The 15,419-nt window shown below is 38.6% G+C and overlaps 1 protein-coding gene and 1 long non-coding RNA gene across 3 annotated transcripts in view; both read left to right on the top strand.

Moving 5' to 3' along the window:
- The window catches only part of FER (FER tyrosine kinase), a 132,935-nt gene extending 119,697 nt beyond the window's left edge, over positions 1-13,238 (top strand). For both annotated transcript variants that reach the window (XM_081880453.1, XM_081880452.1), the window contains exons 14-15: positions 2,000-2,122; positions 5,605-13,238. In XM_081880453.1, coding sequence (XP_081736579.1) covers positions 2,000-2,122; positions 5,605-5,750 — 269 coding nt within the window. In that variant the 3' untranslated portion in view covers positions 5,751-13,238. The remainder of the gene's footprint in view (positions 1-1,999; positions 2,123-5,604) is intronic.
- A 624-nt stretch (positions 13,239-13,862) lies between these two features.
- LOC309352208 overlaps positions 13,863-15,419 on the top strand; it is a 48,367-nt gene continuing 46,810 nt past the window's right edge. Inside the window, exon 1 of the long non-coding RNA XR_014161130.1 lies at positions 13,863-14,164. This is a non-coding gene — a long non-coding RNA (uncharacterized lncRNA). The remainder of the gene's footprint in view (positions 14,165-15,419) is intronic.

The raw sequence follows: 15,419 nt of genomic DNA, 5'->3' as shown, positions 1-15,419 counted from the left end.
CTTGAGGAATGATGTTTGCCTTTTCACTACGGAACGTACCCCTTGCTGAAGTACGAGAAAACCTATCCTTATTGGCATTGTGCTGGCTTTTGACGATACATCTGTTTAAACTGGCAGCTCACTGATCTCTGAACCTAGATCCCCCTTCTTAATTATCGTGTTGTTTTAATGGAATCATTTTACTGCATATTTTACTTACGGTTTAAACTTTAATGTTTTAATGGGATTGTTTTAGTGTGTACTTTAACTGTGTGTTTTAATTATGGGTGCTTATATTTTAATGCCTGTGTAATTAGTTTTTAAACTTGTAAATTCCTTGGAAGCCTATATTGGCATTAAGGAGTTAATTAATTAATTAATTAATTAATTAATTAATTAATATCTGGTGTGTACCACATTGGCTGCTTTGCTCTGCAATGCTGAGGATATATACCTCTCCGGAGATTATTCAAAATGCCAACAAAACCAGTTCTGAAAATATATTTCATATAACTCTTAAAAAAAAATAAAAATGGAATAAGAGAGGAAAAAAACGCTGTGCTTCTTGTGTAAGCATGATCAGTTGCTATTAATGGCAATACATTAAGTCCTCTAGCTTCTAAATTTTGTGGACACCACCTTCCCCAAAAAGTGGGTATTGGCGACAGGCTGATAGCTGTTGCGATCCGGGTGGGTCCAGAGCCAGGTTCTTTAGGAGCTAGTTGTACCACTGCCTCTTTCAATGCAGCAGGGACCACCCACCCCTCTTGCAGCAAAGTGTTAACCACACTCTGGACCCAAACAGGGACCCCCCTTTTTGCTAGATTTGATAAGCCAAGAGGGACAGGGGGCAAGGGGACGCATGGTCGAATGCATTGCTGGCAGCATCTTGTGCTCATCAACTTATTGCATAAGGTGAAACTGACCCCAGAAAAGGTCCTTGATAGCAGCACTGGGTACCCACTGTCACAAGTAGGTTCTGTGCATTCACAGTAGTATACGGAGAACTTGTGTCACACTAAATGTGTGAGCCAGTGTGGTGTAGTGGTTAAGAGCGGTGGACTCGTAATCTGGGGAACCGGGTTCGCGTCTCCGCTCCTACACATGCAGCTGCTGGGTGACCTTGGGCTAGTCACACTTCTCTGAAGTCTCTCAGCCTCACTCACCTCACAGAGTGTTTGTTGTGGGGGAGGAAGGGAAAGGAGATTGTTAGCCGCTTTGAGACTCCTTAGGGTAGTGATAAAGCGGGATACCAAATCCAAACTCTTCTTCTTCTTCTTCTTCTAAATATTCTGTGTAAGGGGTGGACAAGCCCAAGGTTTTTTCTCCATGAAAGGAACATGCCAGGGCCATGTGCACCTGCTAGCTTTCGTGGTATTTCTGAAACCTTGAGCCTGACGCTCAAGGAAAGACCATGTCCCAGATACAAGAATACACTTACTCTGAAGGAAAATCTAAATAAGACTATCCAAGTGTTGGATAATTCATCATGAGAATGTTGCAGGGCAGTATTCCATCCCTACTTTGAAAAAATACAATCGCTGGTTTCCGGAGAGTTTTTTTTTTTTAATTGTACACATCAACAAAAAGAAACAAAGCAGGCATAGGCAAACTCGGCCCTCCAGATGTTTTGGGACTACAACTCCCATCATCCCTGACTACTGGTCCTGTTAGCTAGAGATGATGGGAGTTGTAGTCCCAAAACCTCTGGAATTTGCCTATGCCTGGCAACAAAGGGATGTTTTAATGTCTTGTATTTAGGATCTGGTTCCCCAAGTAGAGAACACACATACACATAGCATAATTTGCAAGGATGTGCCCAGTCATGAGATTGCAAAATAGATGCAAAGGAACTGACCAGGCTCCCTAGTGTCATCTATTTCCTTGTTTTTTATTTTGGCACAACTGTGAACTACTGTAAACTTACCACAGCTTCAAACGTAAGCATTTCATGTATTGGCAGAATTACTGTACCATCTGCTTATTGCCTATCCGCTCTCTATTTTTATTTTTCTGGTAGGGCGATACACTTCTGAAAGTGATGTGTGGAGTTATGGAATTTTCCTTTGGGAGACCTTCAGTTTAGGTGTCTGTCCATACCCAGGAATGACTAATCAGCAAGCACGGGAACAAGTGGAGAAAGGTAATTGCTGCATGTCACACCATTTATGATTAATTTCGTTGAAGACTAAGAATTCTTTCTAATGCTTTGTGCGCCTTGGATGTATCAGACTCAGGGCAAAGGTCTCTGATGTGAAGAAATTCCAATCTAACTACGAAGTTTCCAAGTAGGGATAGATCATCATGAGAAATAACATTATTGAAACATTACAGAAGGTTTTGTGTTAGCTGATTATTTTGGTCTTTGATTTCTGTTTTGCAGAAATGGGTGGCCAGTGACTAATAATTAAAAGTCTGATAATTAAAAACTTTATGCCATGAGAACTATCCAGGAGCTGGTTTCAATATGGGAAATGTATAAGGAGCTGGCCGCTGCCTCAAGAAAGCTATGTTACAATAAATTTATTGGATTTTCAGTTGCCTCAAGACCGTGGTCCTTTTCCTTAATACCTTTAAATAAAATTGAAGGCAAAGGACCCTTAGGGATGTCTCCAACTGGGCCAATGTCATTCAAATATTGTGTAGGTCAGGTCAGAAAAATGAGGGGAAAGTAATTAAAATACAAAGTGGGAATAGCATAGAATGATATGTGGCTTAACTTAACATCTTATTCACACACACATTTAGTGGAATGCAAATTGTTCACCTGAAAGGGTGGGAATTCTGGACCCATTTAGTTGGCTCTGTTCATTTGGATCCAGAATTCAGTTGCATTCTCCTGTGACCTAGGATTTCATCACGATAGAAGTGGTTTCCGTGATGGTAATAGCATGTATGAATTTGGCCCAAGGCACACAGACTACCTGAACAGAATGCTCTGTAATAAAGTTAGTTATAACTGATTTAAATCTCCTTTAGCATTTTCTTCATTAAAGGTCTATATGACCTGATCTGAAAGGGATAAATGGATCTTGCTTAGTTTGGCAGAGGGACACTTACCAGCATGGGCCTTGTTCCTCAGGCATTGGGAATTCTAGTTCCACCTTCCTTATCTCCATCAAGTTGCTACTTCTTGGGCCTCATTAAAAGAACCGTCCTTTTGTGGTAGAACTCACCAACACGTTACTAATCCTTTCCTTAAGATCCGCATTGCAAAAATCAACAATATGCCCATAGATTTTTGAAGCAGTTTCCTATCCTATCCTTCCAGCCTTGCCAGTCATAGTTAGTTTAGAGTGACCAGTGACTCTGCCTCCTAGGAAGATTTTTCATGTTTGAGCAGCAGGGAAAAGGTGCTGTAAGCTGATTGAGGAAAGAAAACAATTTGCTGTGTGCAAGAAGAGTCAAATGCAGAATGAGATTGGGTAGGAGAGAGAAACCTGATTAGAAATGGTTGAAGCTAGAAGAAAGAAAGAGCAGGAAGCATAAGGAAACATCAGGAAAGGTGAAGCTATGATTAAGGCTGTAGTCCTATGCATACTTTCCTGGGAGTTGTTCAGGTGAAATCAGTAAAACTTCAGAATAAATCCCCAAGGGAATGGCAGGCACTCACAATGTAAAGATAATGATATCAGAAGTTAAAACCTGTATCAAGAAGCAGCAAAAGGACCCAAAATTGCAATTAACGCTAAGGTAAACATTAATTTTAATCCAGAGGGGTAGCCAGGTTAGTCTGTTCCAGGAAAAGCAGAAAACATTTTTGTGGCACCTTAAAGACTAATAAGCAGAGCAGTCAATACACAAAAGACGAACTGGACATCAGAAATGGCAGTATTAAAACACAACAACCAAGGGGGTGAACATTTTAGCCTCCCAGAACACTCTGTAGATGACCTTAAAGTGGCCATACCAGTTCAAAGGAACTTCAAAGGGAGGCTTAACATGAAACCACTAAATTAAAAGTTAAAAATGTTCACAGTTAATTGCGTAATTATCATTGTACTTTTCTGCATTTCATTTCCTGCTACCCTCTACCCCCACTATTTACAGCCTAACGCTAACCAACTCCCCGCCAAAAAAAGTCCTGTATATGCATACCTGTAACTGAGGATAATATTTCATACCACTGATGAAGTGTACTGTAGTCCACAAAAGCTTATGCCATAATAAATTTGTTTTGGTGGAATTTCTAAAGAAAACTTATTTTACAGTAAACAAAAACAAACAAGACATCAAGCTAATAATAATGGTAGCCATAATAGAAGGAAGAATAAACTTACAAGATAATAAAATAAGAATCATATTAATACAGTGATACCTTGGTTCTCAAACGCCTTGGTACTCAAACAACTTGGAACCCAAACACTGCAAACCCAGAAGTTAAGTGTTTTGAACTTTTTTTGGAAGCTGAAAATGCTCTGTTTTGAGTGTTACGCTTCCATTTTGAGTGCCACATTTCCATTTTGAGTGTTGCACTGAGGTCTGTCTGTTTTTGCTATTTATTTTGCATTTTTGTTTTTGCGGCTCTTTTTGTTTTATTTTTGTGACTGTGTGGAACCTAGTTCAACTACTGATTGATTGATTGTGTGACTGCAGTATACTGTTTATTGCTTTCATTTTATGGATCAATGGTTGCGTTAGATAGTAAAATTCATGCTAAATTGCTGTTTTAGGGGTTGTTTTTAAAAGTCTGGAACAGATTAATCCATTTTGCACTACTTTCTATGGGAAAGCGTACCTTGGTTTTGGAACGCTTTGGTTTTGGAACAGACTTCCAGAACGGATTAAGTTTGAGAACCAAGGTACCACTGTAATAGAAAGCTTAAAAAAGAATGAGAGGCATAAAATATATTTCATAGTGAAATGCAAGGTTCATATTTGTACCAAACATCATATAATCATGAATGTTGCCAAATAAACTCATAATTAATGTGAATGTGCCAACCATAAGATTGTTTTGTTATATAAATTGCAAACTGCCCCCAAGTTGGAGGGGTCCACATCACCCCTGGTGATACGTATTTTATGAGCCAGTTTTCAGAAATGACAATGCACACCATTAGGGCAGTATTCAACTAAATAAATGTGTGAGAAGAATGACTTCCGCTTGCAAAACAGGACTTTCACCATCTCCACATCTGCTTCAGAAAGTTGGAGAGAAACCTAGAACAGATTGAGGGATGAACAGGGGGCAGGGGAAATCTTGCTGCCGAAGTGAAAGTCACTTTGCTTGCACAAAGCACTACTAACCACTACATTAAATACAACCCTTAGTCTTTAAGGTGCCACAAAACCATCTATTGATTTTATTAATCCTCCATTTTGTGGGTCTTGCCAGATGGATTTAAGAACATGGAGCCAATATTTGGTGCAACAAAATGATCTACATGCCCAGACAATGGAACATTTTTCTCAATCAGGTTTTTGTGCCATTCATATTCCAGTCTTCCAGACTGGTGTGGTGTGAAAAGTCTTTAAATGTATTCAAATCCAGCACCCAAATATTCTTCGTGAATCAACTCTGAGGAAGTTTGGTTGGTCACTGAATTTTTAATTGTGGGTTTTTTCCCCCCCCTTTCGCTTCTCAATAGTCATCTTTTTTCCATGTCTTTCTTAATATGGTAGGCTATCGAATGTCAGCACCTCAGAAGTGCCCGGAGGAAATCTATAAAATAATGCAACGGTGTTGGGATTACAATCCTGAAATGAGACCGAAATTCAGCGAAATTCATAAAGAGCTCTCTGCATTGAAAAAGAAAGTGGCCTCGTGAGAAGTTAACAGGACTCAAAACTAGAGGACTCTTTTCTCTTTTCCCAGAAAAGTAATATTTTATGTCATGAACACTACACTTTTATACATTTCTTTCAATATTCTTCTAGAATTCTTTTTTAAAAACAAAAAAAACCCCGGTTTGTATTCAAGTGTGCCAGGCTGAAAATGTCAAAGATATCTATGTTAAAGAGAGAGAGAGAGAGAGAGAGAGAGAGAGAACGCTCTGCCAAATGCTTTATATCTGATCACAGTGATGCTGTCATTTAGGTTATATGTAAATAGACAACATATAGTATGTGTATAGGTTTTGTGTTGTTTTTTTAAAGAACTCTGGCTGCTTTCTCTTAGCGAGATAACTCCCTAATCTTTTTTTTTTTTCCTGGGCTTTACCTCTGCTTTGATTCCAAGTCCACACAGTGCATGCCAGGTGGTTTATGCACGAAGGCAGACACATTTTTGTTACCTCCGTTTAAAAGAATATACAATATAATGCTCTGAAAACAAACAAAAATACCAGCTAACACAGCCTTGGATTTATGTGTATTCTTACTCTAAAAGATCGTAATTGAACAGTTTGATTACAGAATGGAAATGCATGCATATATTTCTAGCAGATATTTCATGACAGTAAATATTCCCTATACCCCTCCCAATTTTTTAAACCAAGAAAAAGTAGGCACAATTCACAAAGCGCAAATCTATATGGTCTGGCTGTTATGGGGGGGCACAGAATAAATCCAGATGTGAGCCTTATGTATGATGCATCTATCAGGAAAACACTGTAGATGATCTGTTTTTCAGAAGGATGAGCTGCAGCAGTGCATAGTTGTTCTTGAATGTGTGCATTCAGAAGTGCTGTCTGCAAGAAACATGTTTGAGAAGGAGAGTGGCATATAATGAAGGTAACCAGTAACACTGAATTTGGATGGGGAAGGGGAAGTGACTTACTCAATTGATGTTTGGGAGATTTGTGAATTGATGTTCCTGTTCAATATGCAGCTGAAGCAAAGAAAAAAGGAAGAAATGTATTTCATGTACACTTTCCAAAGGGGGAATGTATTTTTCAGTAGCAGGGAGCAGGGGGTGGGATCCTAATGGCGGGGAAACTAACAAGGAAATGTTATCTTCTGTATATAGTATCTGGCACACTGAACAAGCTACAAAGTCGAAACATTAAGTTGTGGAACTGCATTTCCCTAATTATGCTCAGATTCTGCTGGGTTTATTCAGTTGACAAATTGCAAACTCCAAAATGACAAGTGAGCATCAACATATTATTCCCAAGGTCTCCTACAGTTAGACCCTTTCTGGGCTATTGTGTAAGTTGATGGTATGATCCTGACCTCTTGGATCTTCAGTTGATGAGTCTTGTTGCAGGAGTTTCAACTTGTGCTGAAGAGGCAGCAAAATGATGGCCACAGTGTGTCGGCACATTGATCTTTTCCAGCCCAGGAGAATGGAGATGAGGAAATTAAAAAGCGTTTTGAGCCTCAAAACGGCATTCTTTTGTACAGTAGGACCAAGATGTAGGTGAAGTCTTTGACTGCTTTACATGTTACCTGTTTGGCTGACCCTGCTGGCCAGAACACATTTGCTTTTCTCTGTGTGTGTGTTTTTTGTGATAGTACAGAGTGGTGATGTTGGGCAAGGTAAAGTATACTTGTAGTCTAGAAAAGTTGATGTCATTAACAGGATGATAACTTTAATTGTTGGATTAAACAGTGGAGTCCATTGTAGATGGAATTGTTAGCAGTCTAACACAGGGGTTTCCAGGTGATTCTTGCCTTATTACACCTTACTACACCAGGACTGGTCAATGAGTTCAGAATCTAATGGACAAGGAGAGGGGGTGGGAAGAAAATATAGTGTTGCATAGCTTAGCCTGGCAGTTTCTTTATTTAGCAGTGGGCATGTTCTGATCTTTGTTCAACACAAATAGGAAATACTGTATTAGTTCATTATGGTGACCCTAAAGGGATCCACAACAGTGTGCCTTAATTCATTGGCATTGTTATCTAAAATGCACAAGGTCTGAATGCTATCACCACATGGGAGAAAACACCACCAATCGCCTAGCTTTAGGTCTTCATCTATGCATTCACTTAAGGGCAAGAATGTACCTTCTTTTATTCACTGTGTTCTTAATTTTTGTCTTAAGTGTTAATATTTTTATATACGAGAGACTATACCATTTCTTTAAAGTCTTCTGAATGTACTCTTGTCTTTCAGCAATGAAAAGGACAGCTCTTTGTCTTAATTCAATTAGCAGGACTTTCTGTCCTGTTCTTGTACAGATGTAAAGGATAAACACTATTTATATTTCATTTATATAAGCAGATTTGCAATTCATGTCAGACTGCTGCTCAAATTGAAAACCATTTTCCAAACATGGGATACCAGTAGCATTTAGAATTTGTTCTGGCTGTCCTAAAATCAGGGGTCAACTGAAGATCACTAACTTATGGGATATTGTTGGTTGACTGATAAAAAAAGAAAGTAAGTGTAGTGTACTGGCAGTTTTCTTCACGCCATCTTGTGAATCACTCTCTTAGAAAAAGACACCTGCCAATGCCTGTTGGAATTATGTATGTTAGGAAGTTAAATTCATTCCAGATGCATGCAGACATAAACTATTAGTTGCAAGGATTTGGTCAAAAGAACGAGACTGTCTAATGCACCCCTGCTCAGTGAAGCTTATTAAAGCTGGGGGAACTGCATTTGAAGCTGCTTTCTTAATGAAGTAAAAACTTTGCATTATTATAAAATTGTTGTTTGTTACAGGATTTATATAACTAGTCTCTTAGAACAAGATTAGAATCACGCACACACACACACACACCCCAACCCTCTTTCATGGGAATATGCAATATGAAATAGATATTGTCATTTATATCGTTCCATAGCAGTGTACATTAATGGCCTTTGTAAGTGCTGTAATTGTGTTTATCTAGGAAGCAAGTTTGCTTCCACGTTAGCATTTCACAAATAAACATAAAAACCTTTAAAAAGATACAGCACAAAGTGCAATTTGGAACTTGGCAATTTGAGCCTCTTTGCCACAGTCACTTTTCATTTTCAATAAATATGATTTTTAAAAAGGAGTTTATCGTGCAAATTCTGAATGGAACTAGAATCTTGAACAAACAAATAAATTGCTATTAGGAGAATCAAAGGCTTCTTACATTTACTGAAATGTGCAATATTACAAAGATCTCTATTCAAAAACACAGTGTGAGGGAACCTTTAACTGTCCTCACTCTTACAGTAATTTTCCAATGTACCATAGTCCCCAAATATTTGAAGCCTTTCATTTGATGTATGAAGTTATTTATAGATGCAGCAAATGCCAACTCTTTGCTTTTATAAATATTGAAGCAGATACTAGAACAATGTTGCCAAACAGCACTGTTTATGCAATAAGCCACTGGCTTGTTTGGTTAGAAAACAGCTGTAAGGAAGAAGAAAAAACACTTCAGTTGTTTTATTGTGTTTCTGTTTTTATCTTCTGGGTTATCAACTGACCATATTGGCTGGTGACCTAGGTTGGCATTGTGTTGGCAGTAAGTTACAGAAAGAAAGTAATAAAAAGCACAGACTGTTATCATTGCTGTTTTTATATATTTAAGCTGCTGGCTAACATTTTTTGTAGTTCATTTTGCTTTCAAAAAATTACCAAGAAGAACTTTTAACCCCACCCCTTTTAGCTGGATGAAAACATGGAGGTATGCAAGGGCTTTCATCAGAGACATAGCTTTCTTTCATATCGCTTGTGATGGCTCTTCCTCATGGCCAAATCATCTGAATAGGTGCAATGTAAGGTGTCCCATGCCTCTTTCTTTACAAAAAGCACTTAATGGGGACCCTGATCTGGATTGGGACTCTGGGAGAAGAGTTAATTCTTCTCTCATCCCTACAGAAGCTGAGTGGGGTAGGGTGCACTTTCAACAAGAAAATGGTGTGATCAAAAGCAGGATTAACTCGTCCTTTCCCCTGTGCCATGGTCCCGATCCAAATCGAGGGAGGTTTTTGGTTTTTTTTAAAAAAAATTATTTTAGAGAACTATGGCCAGTCCCTAAACACCCTTTTCTAAGCATACTATTAATGTAGCATATAGCTTTAGTTCTTACTAGTTTGTTTTCTTAAATTGAATGAGAAAACAGGACTTTGGGGTTTTGTCATACAGCAATCTGGCCCTTGAATAACAAAATCAGATTCTCTACTAACCACAATAATTATATTCCTTTTATCAGTCAAATGAACAAAGAGAGATACCTAAATCCGACTTCACTCTGAATAATTAAATGGACAAGAGATCCTTTTTGAGCGCAAGAAGGCCAACAAACCCTGAAGCACAAAACCATACTTTTACAGTTTGCCACTTCTTAGTTTTAGAAAATATTTGTTCTGATAAGTTTGGGTTTTTCTTTGTGGCCTTGTGTTACTTTTCTTCTGAGCTCAGCTATCTGCATGCATGTCCGCCAGCGCCTGTTTTCTTGAAACCTAAGGCAGAAACTGGTTGAACTCTTGCCCAGACGTGGCTCTTTTCTCTCCTCAGATGTTAAAACGTTAGATCTTGAAACACTGAAAAATCTGCAGAAGGTCAGAGTGTACATAGCTAAAAGTTACATCCCTCCTTCCCTTTACAGCCGGCAACATGTTAGGCAGCATTTGTAAGCAAAAGAACTTTTCTTGTGTTCTGAAGAAAGTTATCAACAAGAAAGCAAGCAAAAGTAAAGGAGATCTAGATGGCTTTAAAAGACCTTACATTTTTAAAACTCATCATGCAGCAATTGATACAATAAGAATGAACAACATGTTCACTTTTAAGGGTGCTTGTTCCAAAATGTTCATCTTGGATCAAAAGTATTTGCTGCGTTATATGGAGAAAACTACCGTCTTGCTGGCATGCAAAATGTACTTGCTTCAGGCAGCAGTCTTTCTGAAGCCATTCCTTCTTCCCCCATTTTTTGTGTGACAATAACAGGCCTGCTTCATATGTTGCATATGTGCGCTTGGAAGAAAGGTACAGCCAGTCCCAGCTTTAGCTTTCATGGGTTTGTAAACCTACTGCCATCATACACACGCTGGATTGCATCCAAAGTTTCCCTTCTTCCAATGGAAGGCGTTTTCCTCTGAAGGAAGGAAGCCTTTGGATGCTACCCATTCCATCTTTAAAATGTGTGAAGAGGCCCTAAACTTTTTCATTAAAATCTTATGTGCGAAACCTCCTTCAATAGTGATTGATCGTTATTAACTCCAAGCCATTAACCTTGGTGCAGGGTCCAGAATGCTATGGAATCCTCTCCCATCACCCCTTGCATCTTCATTCAAAATATAGCTTATTCCTGTAGGAATTTTGGGATTGATTTCTGCAGATAGTGACTTGAGGTAGGTCAGGCCACATGATGTGAAAGTAGAAAAGGTTACGTCAAAGGAGTCAGCAAAGTTTTTTTAAGCCTTTTATATATGGTCTCCAGGAAATATAATGTTTTGGTTTGACACTAGCTTCCTGAATCTTGGGGTTTGAAGATCAGCTTTGAGGCACAGCCCAAGGGGCTTGTGGACACTGAGTCAGGCTACTTCGTTGTTCAGTTAAGAGCCCCAGATTGTATTGCAATTTGCTGTCAAAACTTTCATTTTGACAAGTAGTTTGTTCAGGGGAAGCTGCAGTTTGATAAGCACAAGATCCATTAAGCGAATGGAACTGGTCTTGTAGGTTTGTTTGTTTTTTAATCCTGGCCTGTATTTCCAAATACATAATCTGGATACATCTATTAAAGACCCTTAACCTAAATATTCTGGATTGTTTATGGGAAATGCATAAATAAATATAGAATCAACATGCAAAATAATATTGGAAGAAAACTGCATAATTTGATGAAAATATGATGTATTCTATGCCCCCAACAGTTAATCTTAGGTTTAGAAAAGATTCCCTTATGCACAGGAATTGTCCAACTAAGGTAACTGTTTCTTTAAATAGAACTTTGGGGCCTTGCATCATACAATCAACTATGTATGTTCTGCAGAACCTGCATAAAATACAATTTGACAAAGAGGGTGGATAAAATGTGCAAGACAGCTAAACCATGTGATAAATTTATCACTAGGAAGTGGGGACCAGCCGAACTCCTGTAATTACTGGCAGGTTTGTATCTCTTGGTGTTATTTTAGCTCTGATTGCAAAATACAGACTTCCTCGTTCTGCAGAAATAGGGCACCGAGTACATCAAGGGAAGACGGAGAAGCCCTCTAGCAATGCCATTAACAATCCAAACCAAGGGGAGCTGTGTGTAAGAAAAACAACTTTCTAAAGCAAGAAAAGGAGGCCAATGCTGTGATTAGTTTACAGAAGGAGGGTACATCTTCAAAGTGAGAAATGTAAGAGCCAGAAGAAACATATCAGTGTAGGTGATCTCAAATGTATCAAGGAATAGCACAGGAAATTATTCTTTTTGGGGGGAGGGGAGTATTCATAGAAGTAGAAGGCAGAAAAGAAAGAAAAAAACAGGCTTACAGCTGTATAGACAAGCAGGATAATAAAGATTTTTATGTACAGTCAAATCCTGCCGGTATGTTATCCCACGGCTGGTCTTAGGGGAATACCAGGAACATTTTACTGGTTTAACTCTGTGCCATCTGCAGCAGGCCTTCTTTCACCATAACTTTCGTTCACAAAGACTGGTGACTCGTGCCTGTGCTTATTAGAACGGAATCCTTTCTCTCTGATGCTAAAGCAATTGCAAGGTCACGTGGCTAGGCAAGGAGGATTCCACCCCCGCCCCCATGGTTGATTTGACAGCCCAGAACTCGGTTTACTAATTTTTTAGCTGTTCACATGAAGTTGAGTAAGGTCATAGGGGCTCATTGTCAAACCAGAATAGAAGAATTTTAGATATATTGAGTAGACGCTGCAATTGTTTACAGCTTTTTACATATATGTATTTTGGTGTGGCTTTGAGTCTTTTTCTCTCCTTTTTTTGTTTGTTTGTTAGTTAGTGCCAATATATGCACCAGCAGGTTTAATATCAGGTAAAGCACCTTTTATGCTCTTTTGTTGTCTAAAAATAATATATTTGTGAAACACATTGATAATACATAACACTGGAAAGGGTTGCATCTTCCCAAAAAGTACAGGTGCTTTACAAAAAAGGGAGGAAAGGGAAGCTTTCCTGGCTTTTAACAAGAGTTAAAATGATAGCTTATGTATACTTATTAGTTACCTGTTCTTTGTAATTTTAACAGATCTACATTTTATCTTTTATTTATTTGCCTTTTTTATATTCCTATTTGAACTGAAGTTAACCTTATTTCACTTTCCTAGCCTGTTTTGTTTATATAAAAAAAAAGGGATCTTCTGTGTTCTTAGAAAATCTGCAAATAGTTTTGAATGGCCTCTTTCTATTTGGACCAATTACCACTAACAGGTCAGCAAGACCTTTTTTTTTTTTTACTGTATTCTTTCAATAAATGTACAATATTTGTATTGGATGTGTCTCAAATTTTGTTTGATGCTCAGGGGTTAATTTTACACTTTTCTCTTCCTCATTTAGATAAATTGTACATTATACAAACACTAATAAATGCTACTCACCCAGTTCTCAGAATTTGCTGTTGGGGGGGGGGGAATTATGAGAAAACAAATATTACGTTTGAGTACAGTCGTACCTCGGAAGTCAAACGCCTTGTGAGTTGAACATTTTGGCTCCTGAACCAAGTGTTCCAGTTTGCAAACGTTCTTTTGGAACCTGAACATCTGACGTGGGTTCCGCGGGTTGTGGCCAATTGGAAGCCACGCCTTGATTTCCAAATGTTTTGGAAGTTGAATGGACTTCCAGAACGGATTCCATTCGACTTCCAGGGTACGACTGTATTAGGAAAGAGGCTAAGAATAAAATGAATGGTATTATATTGCTTTTATAAATCTATAGTGTGACCAGATTTGAAACCTCCAGTACAATAAACCTGGGGATGAGTAGCCTGTAGATTGCAGACCTTGTTCTTTCCCCCTAAAATTCTTGGGCTCACCTGAGAGACTATAGGGTTTTCTTACAGGTCAGTACCGTAGTCACTCCTTTCTGGAATCTCAGTGGAAAAAGGGTCAGGGCAGGAGTCAGACAGAACCTCAGCACACTGACCTGTATAGCAACATAGCAGGTAGATGCTATGCCAGTCGGGATTAAATTCCAGCCACAACAATACCATCATATCCAGTGACAGCTCATCTCTTCATTTTTAAACCACACACTGACTTTAGTTATAACATGCCATGGTAAGGATAAAAAGAGAAGCAATGTTACAGAGAAAACTCTTACCTTTTTTATTTTAAAAAGTGTTTCCACGTGTTTCATCAAAAACAGATTGAGGACACTATGCTGCAGTACCTTTGCAAATGTTCGTCCACGAAGGAAGGTCAGTCTTGCATTTTCTATGCTAAAATATTTACTTATTCAACACTGGGAAATGTTTTATATTCTATAAGGTCTCAGGTTTGGCTCAGCTCTTGTTTTGTAAACTTGAATCCTGGTTAAAAGCCCTGCTCGGAAGAAGGGTTTTTGTTTTCTTGTGACAGAGGTCTCCAAAATTCGACATTCCATAGCTCCCCAGCGTCTTTTAAATATTTGAGACTGTCTTGGCCCACATTGCTTTCTTTCTGCTTTAAGTCTTATTCTGACTCTAATGCTTGCTGTCAGTTTAGCCAATTATATAAAATCCCAAGGGATTTTCAGGGCTGGAAGTTTGTTGATTTATATAGTTTCGAGGGTAAAACGCTAGAGATGGATGAAACAATGAAGAACAATATTAGGAGACAACTTTTCAACTCCAGCTTCTTCTGTGGGTGATGAATGATGGGTGGAAATCCCTTTTTTGGTTTCCGGGTACTTGGTTGCACATCACAATCTCTGAAACGTGAAGTACATAATGTTTCTATTAGACTAATGAGGCTTTTAAAGTCCTTTGATCTTCATCCAATTTGGGTGTTTGAAGCAAAAATTAAGGTGGATTTTATTATGTGTCTAGGCTAGTGGTAGATGTGAAATTTTTGAGCTGGGGACTGTAGCTTTTAACCCCTGCATGTTTTGCTTCCCTCACCTACTTGCTGATCGGCCCTTACATTGTGTAAATAAACCTTAATGACTTGGTTGCATGGTGTTGGTGGAGTGAAATGGCTAAAGAGTTTGAGATGTAAGCCATGAAGTTTTGAAGTTTTGATTGGAAGATGGAAAGGAAATTCTTGGTAAGAGGCTATGCCTGGGGTGGGGATGTTAATGGATTTTTGCTGCTTTTCAAATATGGCTGAGATCAGAAAAGATGAATAAAGGACTTTCCCTATATTAAAGATGAAAAAGACTTCAAGGATGGCTCCAATTCAGATTTTAACCTCAGCAATGAACCCCCTAAGGTGTGGCCAACTTTTTATCTCTTAGCTTCATCCTTCTGTTTCATTTAGAGTAATTTACTTGGCTGCCAAGGTTGGTATAAAGGTGAGAGAAGCACTTTGGGCACTCTGAAGTTCAATCTAAATGCTATTCTTTTATTTCATACTGAATATGGGAAGCTCATAAAATGAGGAGAGGGCTTAGAATTCCTTTTGCTTAATTTAAATGAGGATCTCAAGTGAAGTGAGAAGTGAGCACCACTGAGCATACCCCAAAACACAAAACAC

This window comes from Podarcis erhardii (genome assembly GCF_964252035.2).
Source record: "Podarcis erhardii genome assembly, chromosome: 11".
Lineage (NCBI taxonomy): Eukaryota > Metazoa > Chordata > Lepidosauria > Squamata > Lacertidae > Podarcis > Podarcis erhardii.
The sequence above is the reverse complement of the archived record's forward strand: the minus strand, read 5'-3'. Positions and strand labels throughout refer to the sequence as shown.